General features: G+C 41.7%; 1 protein-coding gene across 3 annotated transcripts in view; it reads left to right on the top strand.

The window, feature by feature from the left end:
* Positions 1-3,268: 3,268 nt before the first annotated feature.
* MEIS3 (Meis homeobox 3) overlaps positions 3,269-15,932 on the top strand; it is a 79,388-nt gene continuing 66,724 nt past the window's right edge. The window contains exons 1-2 of one of the 3 annotated variants that reach the window (XM_073641628.1): positions 3,269-3,704; positions 9,627-9,829. In XM_073641628.1, the coding sequence (XP_073497729.1) occupies positions 3,693-3,704; positions 9,627-9,829 (215 nt within the window). In that variant the 5' untranslated portion in view covers positions 3,269-3,692. The remainder of the gene's footprint in view (positions 3,705-9,626; positions 9,830-15,932) is intronic. The other 2 variants (XM_073641630.1, XM_073641629.1) reach the window with 2 other exon arrangements.

Genomic DNA, 15,932 nt, shown 5'->3' on the forward strand with positions numbered 1-15,932 from the left:
GCCCTGCTCTGTGCAGGGGGTCAGTGACTGGTGTGTGCCCTGCTCTGTGCAGGGAGTCAGTGACTGGTGTGTGCCCTGCTCTGTGCAGGGGGTGAGTGACTGGTGTGTGCCCTGCTCTGTGCAGGGGGTCAGTGACTGGTGTGTGGCCTGCTCTGTGCAGGGAGTCAGTGACTGGTGTGTGCCCTGCTCTGTGCAGGGGTCAGTGACTGGTGTGTGCTCTGTTCTGTGCAGGGGGTCAGTGACTGGTTTGTGCCCTGCTCTGTGCAGGGAGTCAGTGACTGGCGTGTGCTGTGCTCTGTGCAGGGAGTCAGTGACTGGTGTGTACTCTGCTCTGTGCAGGGAGTCAGTGACTGGTGTGTGCCCTGCTCTGTGCAGGGAGTCAGTGACTGGCGTGTGCTCTGCTCTGTGCAGGGAGTCAGTGACTGGTGTGTGCCCTGCTCTGTGCAGGGAGGTCAGTGACTGGTGTGTGCCCTGCTCTGTGCAGGGAGTCAGTGACTGGTATGTGCCCTGCTCTGTGCAGGAAGTCAGTGACTGGTATGTGCCCTGCTCTGTGCAGGGGGTCAGTGACTGGTGTGTGCCCTGCTCTGTGCAGGGAGTCAGTGACTGGTGTGTGCCCTGCTCTGTGCAGGGGGTGAGTGACTGGTGTGTGCCCTGCTCTGTGCAGGGGGTCAGTGACTGGTGTGTGGCCTGCTCTGTGCAGGGAGTCAGTGACTGGTGTGTGCCCTGCTCTGTGCAGGGTTCAGTGACTGGTGTGTGCTCTGTTCTGTGCAGGGGGTCAGTGACTGGTTTGTGCCCTGCTCTGTGCAGGGAGTCAGTGACTGGCGTGTGCTGTGCTCTGTGCAGGGAGTCAGTGACTGGTGTGTACTCTGCTCTGTGCAGGGAGTCAGTGACTGGTGTGTGCCCTGCTCTGTGCAGGGAGTCAGTGACTGGCGTGTGCTCTGCTCTGTGCAGGGAGTCAGTGACTGGTGTGTGCCCTGCTCTGTGCAGGGAGGTCAGTGACTGGTGTGTGCCCTGCTCTGTGCAGGGAGTCAGTGACTGGTATGTGCCCTGCTCTGTGCAGGAAGTCAGTGACTGGTATGTGCCCTGCTCTGTGCAGGGGGTCAGTGACTGGTGTGTGCCCTGCTATGTACAGGGAGTTAGTGACTGGTGTGTGCCCTGCTCTGTGAAGGGGGTCAGTGACTGGTGTGTGCCCTGTTCTGTGAAGGGGGTCAGTGACTGGTGTGTGCCCTGCTCTGTGCAGGGAGTCAGTGACTGGTGTGTGCCCTGCTATGTACAGGGAGTCAGTGACTGGTGTGTGCCCTGCTCTGTGCAGGGGGTCAGTGACTGGTGTGTGCCCTGCTCTGTGCAGGGAGTCAGTGACTGGTGTGTGTCCTGCTCTGTGCAGGGAGTCAGTGACTGGTGTGTGCCCTGCTCTGTGCAGGGAGTCAGTGACTGGTGTGTGCTCTGCTCTGTGCAGGGAGTCATTGACTGGTGTGTGCTCTGCTCTGTGCAGGGAGGCAGTGACTGGTGTGTGCCCTGCTCTGTGCAGGGAGTCAGTGACTGGTGTGTGCCCTGCTCTGTGCAGGGAGTCGGTGACTGGTGTGTGCCCTGCTCTGTGCAGGGAGTCAGTGACTGGTGTGTGCCCTGGTCTGTGCAGGGAGTCAGTGATTGGTGTGTGCCCTGCTCTGTGCAGGGAGTCAGTGACTGGTGTGTGCCCTGCTCTGTGCAGGGAGTCAGTGATTGGTGTGTGCCCTGCTCTGTGCAGGGAGTCAGTGACTGGTGTGTGTCCTGCTCTTTGCAGGGAGTCAGTGACTGGTGTGTGCTCTGCTCTGTGCAGGGGGTCAGTGACTGGTGTGTGCTCTGCTTTGTGCAGGGAGTCAGTGACTGGTGTGTGCTCTGCTCTGTGCAGGGAGTCATTGACTGGTGTGTGTCCTGGTCTGTGCAGGGGGTCAGTGACTGGTGTGTGCTCTGCTCTGTGCAGGGAGTCAGTGACTGGTGTGTGCTCTGCTCTGTGCAGGGGGGTCAGTGACTGGTGTGTGCCCTGCTCTGTGCAGGGGGTCAGTGACTGGTGTGTGTCCTGGTCTGTGCAGGGGGTCAGTGACTGGTGTGTGCTCTGCTCTTTGCAGGGAGTCAGTGACTGGTGTGTGCTCTGCTCTGTGCAGGGAGTCAGTGACTGGTGTGTGCCCTGGTCTGTGCAGGGGGTCAGTGACTGGTGTTTGCTCTGCTCTGTGCAGGGGGTCAGTGACTGGTGTGTGCCCTGCTCTGTGCAGGGAGTCAGTGACTGGTGTGTGCTCTGCTCTTTGCAGGGGGTCAGTGACTGGTGTGTGCCCTGCTCTGTGCAGGGAGTCAGTGACTGGTTTGTGCCCGGTTCTGTGCAGGGGGTCAGTGACTGGTGTGTGCCCTGCTCTGTGCGGGGAGTCAGTGACTGGTGTGTGCCCTGGTCTGTGCAGGGAGTCAGTGACTGGTGTGTGCCCTGCTCTGTGCAGGGGGTCAGTGACTGGTGTGTGCCCTGCTCTGTTCAGGGGGTCAGTGACTGGTGTGTGCCCTGCTCTGTGCAGGGAGTCAGTGACTGGTGTGTGCTCTGCTCTGTGCAGGGAGTCAGTGACTGGTGTGTGCCCTGCTCTGTGCAGGCGGTCAGTGAGTGGTGTGTGCTCTGCTCTGTGCAGGGGGTCAGTGACTGGTGTGTGCTCTGCTCTGTGCAGGGGGTCAGTGACTGGTGTGTGCCCTGCTCTGTGCAGGGAGTCAGTGACTGGTGTGTGCTCTGCTCTGTGCAGGGGGTCAGTGACTGGTGTGTGCCCTGCTCTGTGCAGGGAGTCAGTGACTGGTTTGTGCCCGGTTCTGTGCAGGGGGTCAGTGACTGGTGTGTGCCCTGCTCTGTGCAGGGGGTCAGAGACTGGTGTGTGCCCTGCTCTGTGCAGGGAGTCAGTGACTGGTGTGTGCTCTGCTCTGTGCAGGGAGTCAGTGACTGGTGTGTGCCCTGCTCTGTGCAGGGAGTCAGTGACTGGTGTGTGCTCTGCTCTGTGCAGGGAGTCAGTGACTGGTGTGTGCCCTGCTCTGTGCAGGGAGTCAGTGACTGGTGTGTGCCCTGCTCTGTGCAGGGAGTCAGTGACTGGTGTGTGCCCTGCTCTGTGCAGGGAGTCAGTGACTGGTGTGTGCCCTGCTCTGTGCAGGGAGTCAGTGACTGGTGTGTGCCCTGCTCTGTGCTGGCATCATTCTAGGAGGGGGCAAAGCACTCCAGGACTGGTCAGGGCAGGCAGTGCAGGAGTTAAAGGCTCTTCTATTTCCGGGTTTGCTCATTGCTCAGGGCTTGGAGAGAGAAGAAGGAGGGAGGGAGAGAGGAGCATCATCATCATCATCATCATCATCATCATCATCACCCCCTGTACACAGCACAGCACACATCACAGCCAGAGCTGCCGCTGCCCAGCATCATCCTCCTGCAGGAAGCCGGCATGTCTGCTGTGTGAGCGGAGCAGGAGCTTCTTCCAGGGGCTCAGACAGCAGGACTCATCACTCATCTGCTCCCTGACACATTGATGGACAGGCGGCTGTGAGAGCAGCTCCTCTCCGCTGCGTCCCTCCATGCTCCAGCCTCCAGCCCTCCAGCTCCAGCACCTTGTCCCCCAGCCCTGTGCTCCCCTCCAGCCAGGAGCTGCTGCTGCTAGCGCCCTCACCTCCCATTGTCTCCAGCCACAAGGACGAGCACAGGCGGAATGGCACAAAGGGTAGGTGCCCTCCTTCTTCTACCATTGTGACCGGGGCGGGCAGGCAGCTGCAGCCGGCTAGCATGCTCCTTAGGCCGGCTACATGGGCAGAGAGCAGCCTGGGGCTCTGTAGGGTGGGCAGTGATTTAGCCTGGGTGGAGGGCACTCACATGACACTTCATAGGAAACCACTACTGCACTCCTTATACATCACATTACAGCCATGTGCAATATTATATAGAACAGACTGGACACTTAATATGTTATAAAGACTGGACCACAATATGCTACAATATACCAGACCCCTATATAACAGAATCAGCACACAAACTATACAAAACCAATATATACTATAATATACCAGACCCCTATATAACAGAATCAGCACACAAACTATACAAAACCAATATATACTATAATATACCAGACCCCTATATAACAGAATCAGCACACAAACTATACAAAACCAATATATACTATAATATACCAGACCCCTATATAACAGAATCAGCACACAAACTATACAAAACCAATATATACTATAATATACCAGACCCCTATATAACAGAATCAGCACACAAACTATACAAAACCAATATATACTATAATATACCAGACCCCTATATAACAGAATCAGCACACAAACTATACAAAACCAATATATACTATAATATACCAGACCCCTATATAACAGAATCAGCACACAAACTATACAAAACCAATATATACTATAATATACCAGACCCCTATATGACAGAATATACTAATCAACACATAAACTATACAAAACCAATATATACTATAATATACCAGACCCCTATATAACAGAATCAGCACACAAACTATACAAAACCAATATATACTATAATATACCAGACCCATATATAACAGAATCAGCACACAAACTATACAAAACCAATATATACTATAATATACCAGACCCCTATATAACAGAATCAGCACACAAACTATACAAAACCAATATATACTATAATATACCAGACCCCTATATAACAGAATCAGCACACAAACTATACAAAACCAATATATACTATAATATACCAGACCCCTATATAACAGAATCAGCACACAAACTATACAAAACCAATATATACTATAATATACCAGACCCCTATATGACAGAATATACTAATCAACACATAAACTGTACAAAACCAATATATACTATAATATACCAGACCCCTATATAACAGAATCAGCACACAAACTATACAAAACCAATATATACTATAATATACCAGACCCCTATATAACAGAATCCGCACACAAACTATACAAAACCAATATATACTATAATACACCAGACCCCTATATGACAGAATATACTAATCAACACATAAACTATACAAAACCAATATATACTATAATATACCAGACCCCTATATAACAGAATCAGCACACAAACTATACAAAACCAATATATACTATAATATACCAGACCCCTATGTAACAAAATTTAATAAACCAATATATACTGTAATATACCAGACCCACATGTAACAGAATGTAGTAATCAACACTCAAACTATACAAAACCAATATATACTATAATATACCAGACCCATATGTAACAGAATAGACTACATAATAAACGCACAAACTATATAAAGCCAATATATGCTATAATATACCAGACTAACATGTAACAGAATATAATAATCAACACTCAAACTATACAAAACCAATATATACTATAATATACCAGACCCATATGTAACAGAATATAATAATCAACACATAAACTATACAATATTAATGTATACTATGATATACTAGATTATCAACACTCAAACTATACAAAAGCAATATATTATAATATACCAGACCTATATGTAACATAATGCTCTGGATACTAGATAATAAACTCTCAAAGTACACAGGACCAATATATACTATAATATACCAGACACCTACGTAACAGAATAGACTACATAATAAACACTCAAACTATATATAAAGCCAGTATATACTATAATATGCCAGACACACATGTAGCAGAATATAATAATCAACAATCAAACTATACAAAACCAATATATACTATAATGCACCAGACCCATATGTAACAGAATATAATAATCAACACATAAACTATACAATATTAATGTATACTATGATATACAAGACCAATATATACTATGATATACTAGATTATCAACACTCGAACTACCGTATACAAAAGCAATATATTATAATATACCAGACCCATATGTAACATAATGCTCTGGATACTAGATAATAAACTCTCAAAGTACACAGGACTAATATATACTATAATAGACCAATATATACAAGTCTCATATGTAAGATAATACTGTGGTTACAAAATAATAAACAGTTAAACTATTGTAAACCAGTATATACTATAATATAACAAACCAATATATCTTAGAATATACCAGACCAATATGTACCATAATAATATACTAGATCTATATGTAACATAATATTCTGGATACCAGATACTCTACCAATATTTACTATAATATACTAGACCCATATGTGACACAATATACTAGATAATAAATCACTCAAACTATACAAAACCAATATATATTATTAATATAATATGTTCTCTAATATACTAGACTAATATATAATAGACCCATGTAACATACTCTGGATACTAAATAACAAAACCCTCAAACTCTAATAAACCAACCCATACTATAATATATTAGACCAACAGATAACATGGCTTACTAGACCCTTTTTAACAGCACATTGGATACTATATGTAATAAAACACTCAAAAGTATATAATGCACTATACACATATACTACACATAATGTGCTAAAATATACTGTAAACATACAATATATACTACACTAGAAACCTAAACTGTACTATACCCTTCTATAAACAGATAAAGTACACAGAATATACTAGACACATCAGATAATAAACTGGATACATTATCTCCTAGAATACACTGGACACATTTTATCACATAACACACAGGATGCACTGAGGTCAAGGAGCAGTTTTCAACATTTGCCTACTCTTTTAGGGTATTTCTTTGGCTGCTTCTTCTGGCTAGCCACCAGTATGGACCTCTAACATTGCAAGAATCTCTCAATAACATTCTCAATTCTGATAAATCCTCAATACTTTTAGAAAATGTAGATTCTATTACAATTATAGTGCACAGTTCCTGTATATATACACATGCAGATTACACATCGAGTCCTTAGCAGTGCTTTATATGTCGTACAAGCAGCTCCCTGCACTGTGTATACAGCCTCCTCCAGGCTCCACATCACTTCTTCCCTTGTACAAAACTTTCTGTTCCAAGCAACTGAAGTTTTCTTGTCTCTAAGCCGCAGGAGAGATCTTATCTCTAGCCTGAGAACAGCCTGCTGCCTCCTACACTGACTGTGTACACTCATTATATATCTATCTATATATATCTATATATCTATCTATATATAGATATATCTATATATATGCCTCCTTATATGCTAACTATATAATATATATGAATACACACAAATATAATTATCCATCCTTATATACTGACTGTATATTGTATGTATATACACAGCAGAGTTCTGCAATATTTACTAATAATATACTGATTGTATAACATATGCATTACACACAGCACAGTCCTGTAGCCTCAGATACTGACTGTATACTGTATGTGTGTATCTATTTATCCATCCTTATATACTGACTGTATACTGTATGTGTGTATCTATTTATCCATCCTTATATACTGACTGTATACTGTATGTGTGTATCTATTTACACTGTATGTATAAATACACAGCAAAGTTCTTATTTAATGTACATATTATAAGTCTTATGGCCTCATATACTCTCTGTATAGTGATTGTAGCAGTATGACATGTGCTATATATATATATATATATATATATATAAAAATATGTATATATGACACAATTCTCAAACACACCGATCACTATGCAAATAACACAATTGCTCTAATTAGTTCTGCACAAATTAACATTGGAATGTCATCCTCATTAAATGTGTGAACTAATGTGTTTACTGCCCCAGCTCCCCCCATGCAGCTTTATAATAGTCTCCATATATACGTATATATATTGATAGATATATATGTATAAATTTTTTTTTTTCCAGTATTTTGACTGGAACGTACCCTAGATGGTTCTGAAAAAAGAAAAGTCAACAAAAGTTTTTATGGATGTGTTAAAAAAAAAAGGGGGAAAAAAAAATAGTAATAAGTATAAATATTTGTTTGTATGTGGATATATAGGATATACTTGATAATAGATTGTTCTGTGTGTAAGTAGATTAAAAGATGGTTATGAAAGAAGGAAAAAGTCAGCTAAAGTTTTTATGGATGTGTTAAAAAAAAAGGAAAAAAGAACATAGTAAAAAGGATAAATATTTATAAGTGTAAACAATAAAAAGAAAAATATACAATAAAATGTTCCGAATATAGATACAGTTATATGTGTGTGTATATTTGTATTGTGTGTAATGTGTAAAACATATATTATCTATCAATCTTTCAATACATATATGTTTGTGTAGTTTGATAGATTGATAGATTATAGATAGATAGATAGTTCTCCGCTGTATATTGTAAGCTGTTCTTGCACCATGTAGAAGTCACCAGTAGAAATTCACACAGTTCTCCAAACTTTCCCAAATCTCCAGGGCCAAGGCAGGAAAATGTAAGGAGAGAGAGAGGGAGAGAAGGAGCTTCTGGCTGGAGATTTACATTTTACAAAAGTTTCTTTACAGTTGACTGATTGCTGTTTGGGAGCAGAGAGAACTGAGTGTGAGGGGTGTGGGAAGAAAACTACTAAATAAAAATAATACAATATATTGTGTTAGGGAGAGGATAATTTACTCTGCTTGATGCACGTACCTCTAACGATTCGCATAAATTACTACAATACAGCAAGGCAAAATCAAAAGGGCTAATAAAATGAGGATTTTCTTTTTCTTTGCCCCATCCAAAACTGTTAAACTATGTAAAAAAAAAAATAAAGTAAATAATTAAGGTCTGACAATAAGTGTAACTTTTTAGACAATTTATCCAGTGTTAGGTTCAACCTTTATTTATGAAATAAAAAAAAAATACATTTTCTTCTCCAAATTCATGTCCAGACTAAAATTGTAATGTAAAATGTTGATTTTAGGGTTTATTTCATTTTGCTGTTTTTGGTTAGTGTCTATCAGAACATTTCTGGTTTTAAGGGAAAATACTAAAAAATTTAGTTTTATATTACAGGATTGGTTTCTGGGATATAAAAATCTATATAAAAAATAGTTAAAGTATGTTTGGGGTGAGGCTTTTTGAGGGTGAGTTGTAATTAAAAAAAAATAGAGGTTTGTGAGTTGTTGTTTTTTTGCAATTTTTGTGTTTGTAAAAAATGTTAATTTTATTTCTATGCGTTAATTTTTAAATAAAAATGTTTATATTTTTGTTATGAAAATTGAATTTGTTTCATTTACGATTTATTTTTTTATTGGTGAAAAAAATAATGAAGAAAAAAATAGAAATTATATATAAAAAAAAAATATATATATATATATATATATACACATTCACATACACTGGTTATTTGTAGCTGAGCATTGTGTGTAGATTTTATAGAAGATATCGTACATGTGTTTATGGTATTGATGCTAGATTATACGTTGTATGTACGTGCATGGTGACTGCAATATACTATGATCATATTTTATTCCCAGATGTAGCAGAGCTGAGTTGGTCATATGTGTCACAGTCTGTTCCTGTGAATTTGCATTGCACTTATTAATTATCTGAATCCACAAAGGTATCCACAAAACCTTAAAAAGACCCATTCAGCTCTGCTACATGTAGAGTGGATGCCATGTTTTGCGTTATACGTGTTCTGCATGTGACACCTATATCTATAGGGATGTGTTGAGTAACCTGTCCTGTCCTGTGCTTGCAGTACGATGAGATGGTGCATTACCCGGGGTTAGATGGGATCTCCCTAACAGGATTTGGGGATGCGCACCCAGGAAGAGCCATGCAGCATCACTCCCTAAGCCAAAGCTCACCCTATGGAACTGCGGGGGCACCTCATCGGGTCCCTATGCCCCCCGGGATGGGCAGCAACGACAGCCTGAAGAGAGAGAAGGATGAGATTTATGGGTAAGCGAGGCTGGCGCCTCATGAGCTCACTGCTGGCTGCACATTAGTGCTGACCCCTTGGCGGAATAGAAGATTTGCAAATCTTACAGGATCACAGCTGCTTAAACGATACGTCCACGGTGCTCGCTTATGTGTTATACAAATTTACATGTATGCATTCCCCTAAGTGCCCCTCACTCACATCTAGTCACAGGACCTGGACCTGAGTACATTATGTGTTGTGTGACTGCTAGCTCTGGGGTCCATGGACCTCACCAAGGCCTATAGTAATGCTGCCATGGCCTATAGAGCGACAGTGAGCATGGACGGCCTTCATGAGGTGTCGGGTCTACTCCATGGTGTGGGGCTCGTACATAGACAGCGATGTATGTCATGTATATAGATTTACCTACTGGTGTATTGGGTGCAATTAGTTGTTGTTTCTTAGGTTATTCCCTTTATTGGTTATATTATATATATATATATATACACATATATATATACGGTATATGTTCTATGTATGGGATTATATGGTCACATCCCCACACTGTGCACGTGTGCGGATTTATACACAATGGGTGTAATCTGTAGCAGAATATATTGTGCTGTTGTATATGGGAATCTCATCTGGATATTGACATTGCTTTACGTTACTGAGAGAGATAGATATAGATTAGATAGATTTCATATCTATCTGTCTAAAATAAAAAATGGGTGCAGCACCAGCAGCAGACCAATAGTAGCGTGCAAAGCCTCCCGGGTACGACCTGTCCTCCAATATATCCAAAAAATAAAAGCAGCACTCCAATACAGACAATTAGAAAAGTATTTCATGGCCCATAGCGGCAATGGCGACATTTCGGTCCAAATGACTTGAGAAAGGTCCTCATTTAGACTGAAATGTCGCCATTGCCGCTATTGGCCGTTGAATATTTTTTAGATATTTTTCTGTATTGGAGTGCCGCCTCTGTTTTTTGGATATATTGGAGGACAGGTCATATCTATCTATCTATCTATCTATCTATCTATCTATCTATCTATCTATCTATCTATCTATCTATCTATCTATCTATCTATCTATTATCTATCTATCTATTATCTATCTATCTATCATCTATCTATCTATCTATTATCCATCTATTATCTATCTATCTATCATCTATCTAATATCTATCTATCTATTATCCATCTATCATCTATCTAATATCTATCTATTATATATCTATCTACTATCTATCTAATATCCATGTATTATCCATCCATCTATCCCTCCCTCTCTCTATACTCATGTAGTAGATGATACTGTATATGATATATATATAGTATTATTGTGTACCAGGTTGTATAAGAATCGGCTCTTGCGCTGGCGCTGATTTTTGCGGTGCACATTTGTGGATTATGTAGTGGGGTGTTACTACAGATATACATGACTGCTGTTCTTGTGTATGTGATTTTCCACATGGCCAGGACCATCCTGAGCTCCATATATCACCATCATTTACCTATGATCTGTATGATTAACCCTGCTGGGGGTCCGCACGCTCTAATCTCACGTTCCCATGACGGGGCCATTGTAGTGGCTGAGCCCCTTATTCCTATTAGCTCTCTTTCTATATGTATACGCTATTATGTATTATTTCTGCTCTCTCTCTCTGTATATATATATATATATATATATATATATACATATATACGGTATTATATATTATTTCTGCTCACTCTCTGTATAACTATACATATACAGTAAACCAAGGAATGTGAACTGAGGTCTAAGATGGTACACATGCAAGAAATAGGAGCATGTTCACACTAGCAAAAAGAAGCAAAACCTACAAAAGACAAAAAATATATCTCATACCCTACCATCATTATATATAAATGAAAAGCAAAGTTGCATATGACATATAGGGTACTTAGTGAACTATTTTTGATAAAAAAAAAAATAGTTTACTAAGTACCCTATATGTCATATGCAACTTTGCTTTACATTTATATATAATGATGGTAGGGTATGAGATATATTTTTTGTCTTTTGTAGGTTTGGCTATACATATAGAGTATATACACTGCTCAAAAAAATAAAGGGAACACTCAAATAACCCATCCTAGATCTGAATGAATGAAATATTCTCATTGAATACTTTGTTCTGTACAAAGTTGAATGTGCTGACAACAAAATCACACAAAAATCATCAATGGAAATCACATTTATTAACCAATGGAGGCCTGGATTTGGAGTCACCCCCAAAATTAAAGTGGAAAAACACACTACAGGCTGATCCAACTTTGATGTAATGTCCTTAAAACAAGTCAAAATGAGTCTCAGTATTGTGTGTGGCCTCCACGTGCCTGTATGACCTCCCTACAACGCCTGGGCATGCTTCTGATGAGGTTGCGGATGGTCTCCTGTGGGATCTCCTCCCAGACCAGGACTAAAGCATCCACCAACTCCTGGACAGTCTGTGGTGCAACATGACGTTGGTGGATGGAGCGAGACATGATGTCCCAGATGTGCTCAATCGGATTCAGGTCTGGGAAACGGGCGGGCCAGTCCATAGCTTCAATGCCTTCATCTTACAGGAACTGCTGACACACTCCAGCCACATGAGGTCTGGCATTGTCCTGCATTAGGAGGAACCCAGGACCAACCGCACCAGCATATGGTCTCACAAGGGGTCTGAGGATCTCAACTCGGTACCTAATGGCAGTCAGGCTACCTCTGGCGAGCACATGGAGGGCTGTGCGGCCCTCCAAAGAAATGCCACCCCACACCATTACTGACCCACTGCCAAACCGGTCATGTTGAAGGATGTTGCAGGCAGCAGATCGCTCTCCACTGCGTCTCCAGACTCTGTCACGTCTGTCACATGTGCTCAGTGTGAACCGGCTTTCATCTGTGAAGAGCACAGGGCGCCAGTGGCGACTTTGCCAATCCTTGTGTTCTGTGGCAAATGCCAAGCGTCCTGCACGGTGTTGGGCTGTGAGCACAACCCCCATCTGTGGACGTCGGGCCTTCATACCACCCTCATGGAGTCGGTTTCTAACCGTTTGTGCAGACACATGCACATTTGTGGCCTGCTGGAGGTCATTTTGCAGGGCTTTGGCACTTCTCCTCCTGTTCCTCCTTGCACAAAGGCGGAGGTAGCGGTCCTGCTGCTGGGTTGTTGCCCTCCTACAGCCCACTCCGCGTCTCCTGGTGTACTGGCCTGTCTCCTGGTAGAGCCTCCAGCCTCTGGACACTACGCTGACAGACACAGCAAACCTTCTTGCCACAGCTTGCAATGATGTGCCATCCTGGATGAGCTGCACTACCTGAGCAACTTCTGTGGGTTGTAGAGTCCGTCTCATGCTACCACGAGTGTGAAAGCACAACCAACATTCAAAAGCGACCACAACATCAGCCAGAAAGCATTGGTACTGAGATGTGGTCTGTGGTCCCCACCTGCAGAACCACTCCTTTATTGAGCGTGTCTTGATAATTGCCAATAATTTCCATCTATTGTCTGTTCCATTTGCACAACAGCATGTGAAATTGATTGTCAATCAGTGTTGCTTCCTAAGTGGACAGTTTGATTTCACAGAAGTTTGATTTACTTGGCGTTATATTCTGTTGTTTAAGTGTTCCCTTTATTTTTTTGAGCAGTGTATATATATATATATATATATATATGTATATATACAGTACAGACCATTACAATTTTCAAAGTCATGAAAATACAGAAAAATCTTTAAATGTGAAGGTGTGTCCAAACTTTTGGTCTGTGCTGTATATATATGGTATTATGTCTGCTTGCTCTCTGTATATGTATATATATATATACTGTATTATGTCGGTACCTATATCTGGTGTCAGGGGCTCGGTGATGGCAGCGCAGTTTTCTGATTCCAGGAGCTTGCAATCTAAACACGAACCTGAATTATTTATTGAAAAAAGTCACAATTTGTAGCCGGAGATTTCTCTCATTAAAGTAGTGAAAAAGTGCTGGTATGTAACACAATACCACCCACAGCCCGTCTATAAATATACAGACACGTGTGAGCTCACGGCTATAAATACAGACGTCTTCATAAAGCGGCCCAATATATAGTATATATACAAGCGTATCTGCAGTAGAGCGGCCTCATATATACTATATATACAAGCGTACCTGCAGTAGAGCGGCCTCATATATAGTATATATACAAGCGTATCTGCAGTAGAGCGGCCTGATATATAGTATATATACAAGCGTATCTGCAGTAGAGCGGCCTGATATATACTATATATACAAGTGTATCTGCAGTAGAGCGGCCTCATATATACTATATATACAAGCGTACCTGCAGTAGAGCGGCCTGATATATAGTATATATACAAGCGTATCTGCAGTAGAGCGGCCTGATATATAGTATATATACAAGCGTATCTGCAGTAGAGCGGCCTGATATATAGTATATATACAAGCGTATCTGCAGTAGAGTGGCCTGATATACAGTATATATACAAGCGTATCTGCAGTAGAGCGGCCTGATATATAGTATATATACAAGCGTATCTGCAATAGAGCGGCCTAATATATAGTATATATACAAGCGTATCTGCAGTAAAGCGGCCTGATATATAGTATATATACCAGCGTATCTGCAGTAGAGTGGCCTCATATATAGTATATATACAAGCGTATCTGCAGTAGAGCGGCCTGATATATAGTATATATACAAGCGTATCTGCAGTAGAGCGGCCTGATATATAGTATATATACAAGCGTATCTGCAGTAGAGCGGCCTGATATATAGTATATATACAAGCGTATCTGCAGAAGAGCGGCCTGATATATAGTATATATACAAGCGTATCTGCAGTAGAGCGGACTGATATATAGTATATATACAAGCGTATCTGCAGTAGAGCGGCCTGATATTTACTATATATACAAGCGTATCTGCAGTAGAGCGGCCTGATATATAGTATATATACAAGCGTATCTGTAATAGAGCAGCCTGATATATAGTATATATACAAGCGTATCTGCAGTAGAGTGGCCTGATATATAGTATATATACAAGCGTATCTGTAATAGAGCGGCCTGATATATAGTATATATACAAGCGTATCTGCAGTAGAGCGGCCTGATATATAGTATATATACAAGCGTATCTGTAATAGAGCGGCCTGATATATAGTATATATACAAGCGTATCTGCAGTAGAGCGGCCTGATATATAGTATATATACAAGCGTATCTGCAGTAGAGCGGCCTGATATATACTATATATACAAGCGTATCTGTAATAGAGCGGCCTGATATATAGTATATATACAAGCGTATCTGCAGTAGAGCGGCCTGATATATAGTATATATACAAGCGTATCTGCAGTAGAGCGGCCTGATATATAGTATATATACAAGCGTATCTGCAGTAGAGCGGCCTGATATATACTATATATACAAGCGTACCTGCAGTAGAGCGGCCTCATATATAGTATATATACAAGCGTATCTGCAGTAGAGCGGCCTGATATATAGTATATATACAAGCGTATCTGCAGTAGAGCGGCCTGATATATACTATATATACAAGTGTATCTGCAGTAGAGCGGCCTCATATATACTATATATACAAGCGTACCTGCAGTAGAGCGGCCTGATATATAGTATATATACAAGCGTATCTGCAGTAGAGCGGCCTGATATATAGTATATATACAAGCGTATCTGCAGTAGAGCGGCCTGATATATAGTATATATACAAGCGTATGTGCAGTAGAGTGGCCTGATATACAGTATATATACAAGCGTATCTGCAGTAGAGCGGCCTGATATATAGTATATATACAAGCGTATCTGCAATAGAGCGGCCTAATATATAGTATATATACAAGCGTATCTGCAGTAAAGCGGCCTGATATATAGTATATATACCAGCGTATCTGCAGTAGAGTGGCCTCATATATAGTATATATACAAGCGTATCTGCAGTAGAGCGGCCTGATATATAGTATATATACAAGCGTATCTGCAGTAGAGCGGCCTGATATATAGTATATATACAAGCGTATCTGCAGTAGAGCGGCCTGATATATAGTATATATACAAGCGTATCTGCAGAAGAGCGGCCTGATATATAGTATATATACAAGCGT

Source organism: Phyllobates terribilis, unplaced genomic scaffold (genome assembly GCF_046119375.1).
Source record: "Phyllobates terribilis strain yellow unplaced genomic scaffold, ASM4611937v1 Scaffold_7__3_contigs__length_470593459, whole genome shotgun sequence".
Lineage (NCBI taxonomy): Eukaryota > Metazoa > Chordata > Amphibia > Anura > Dendrobatidae > Phyllobates > Phyllobates terribilis.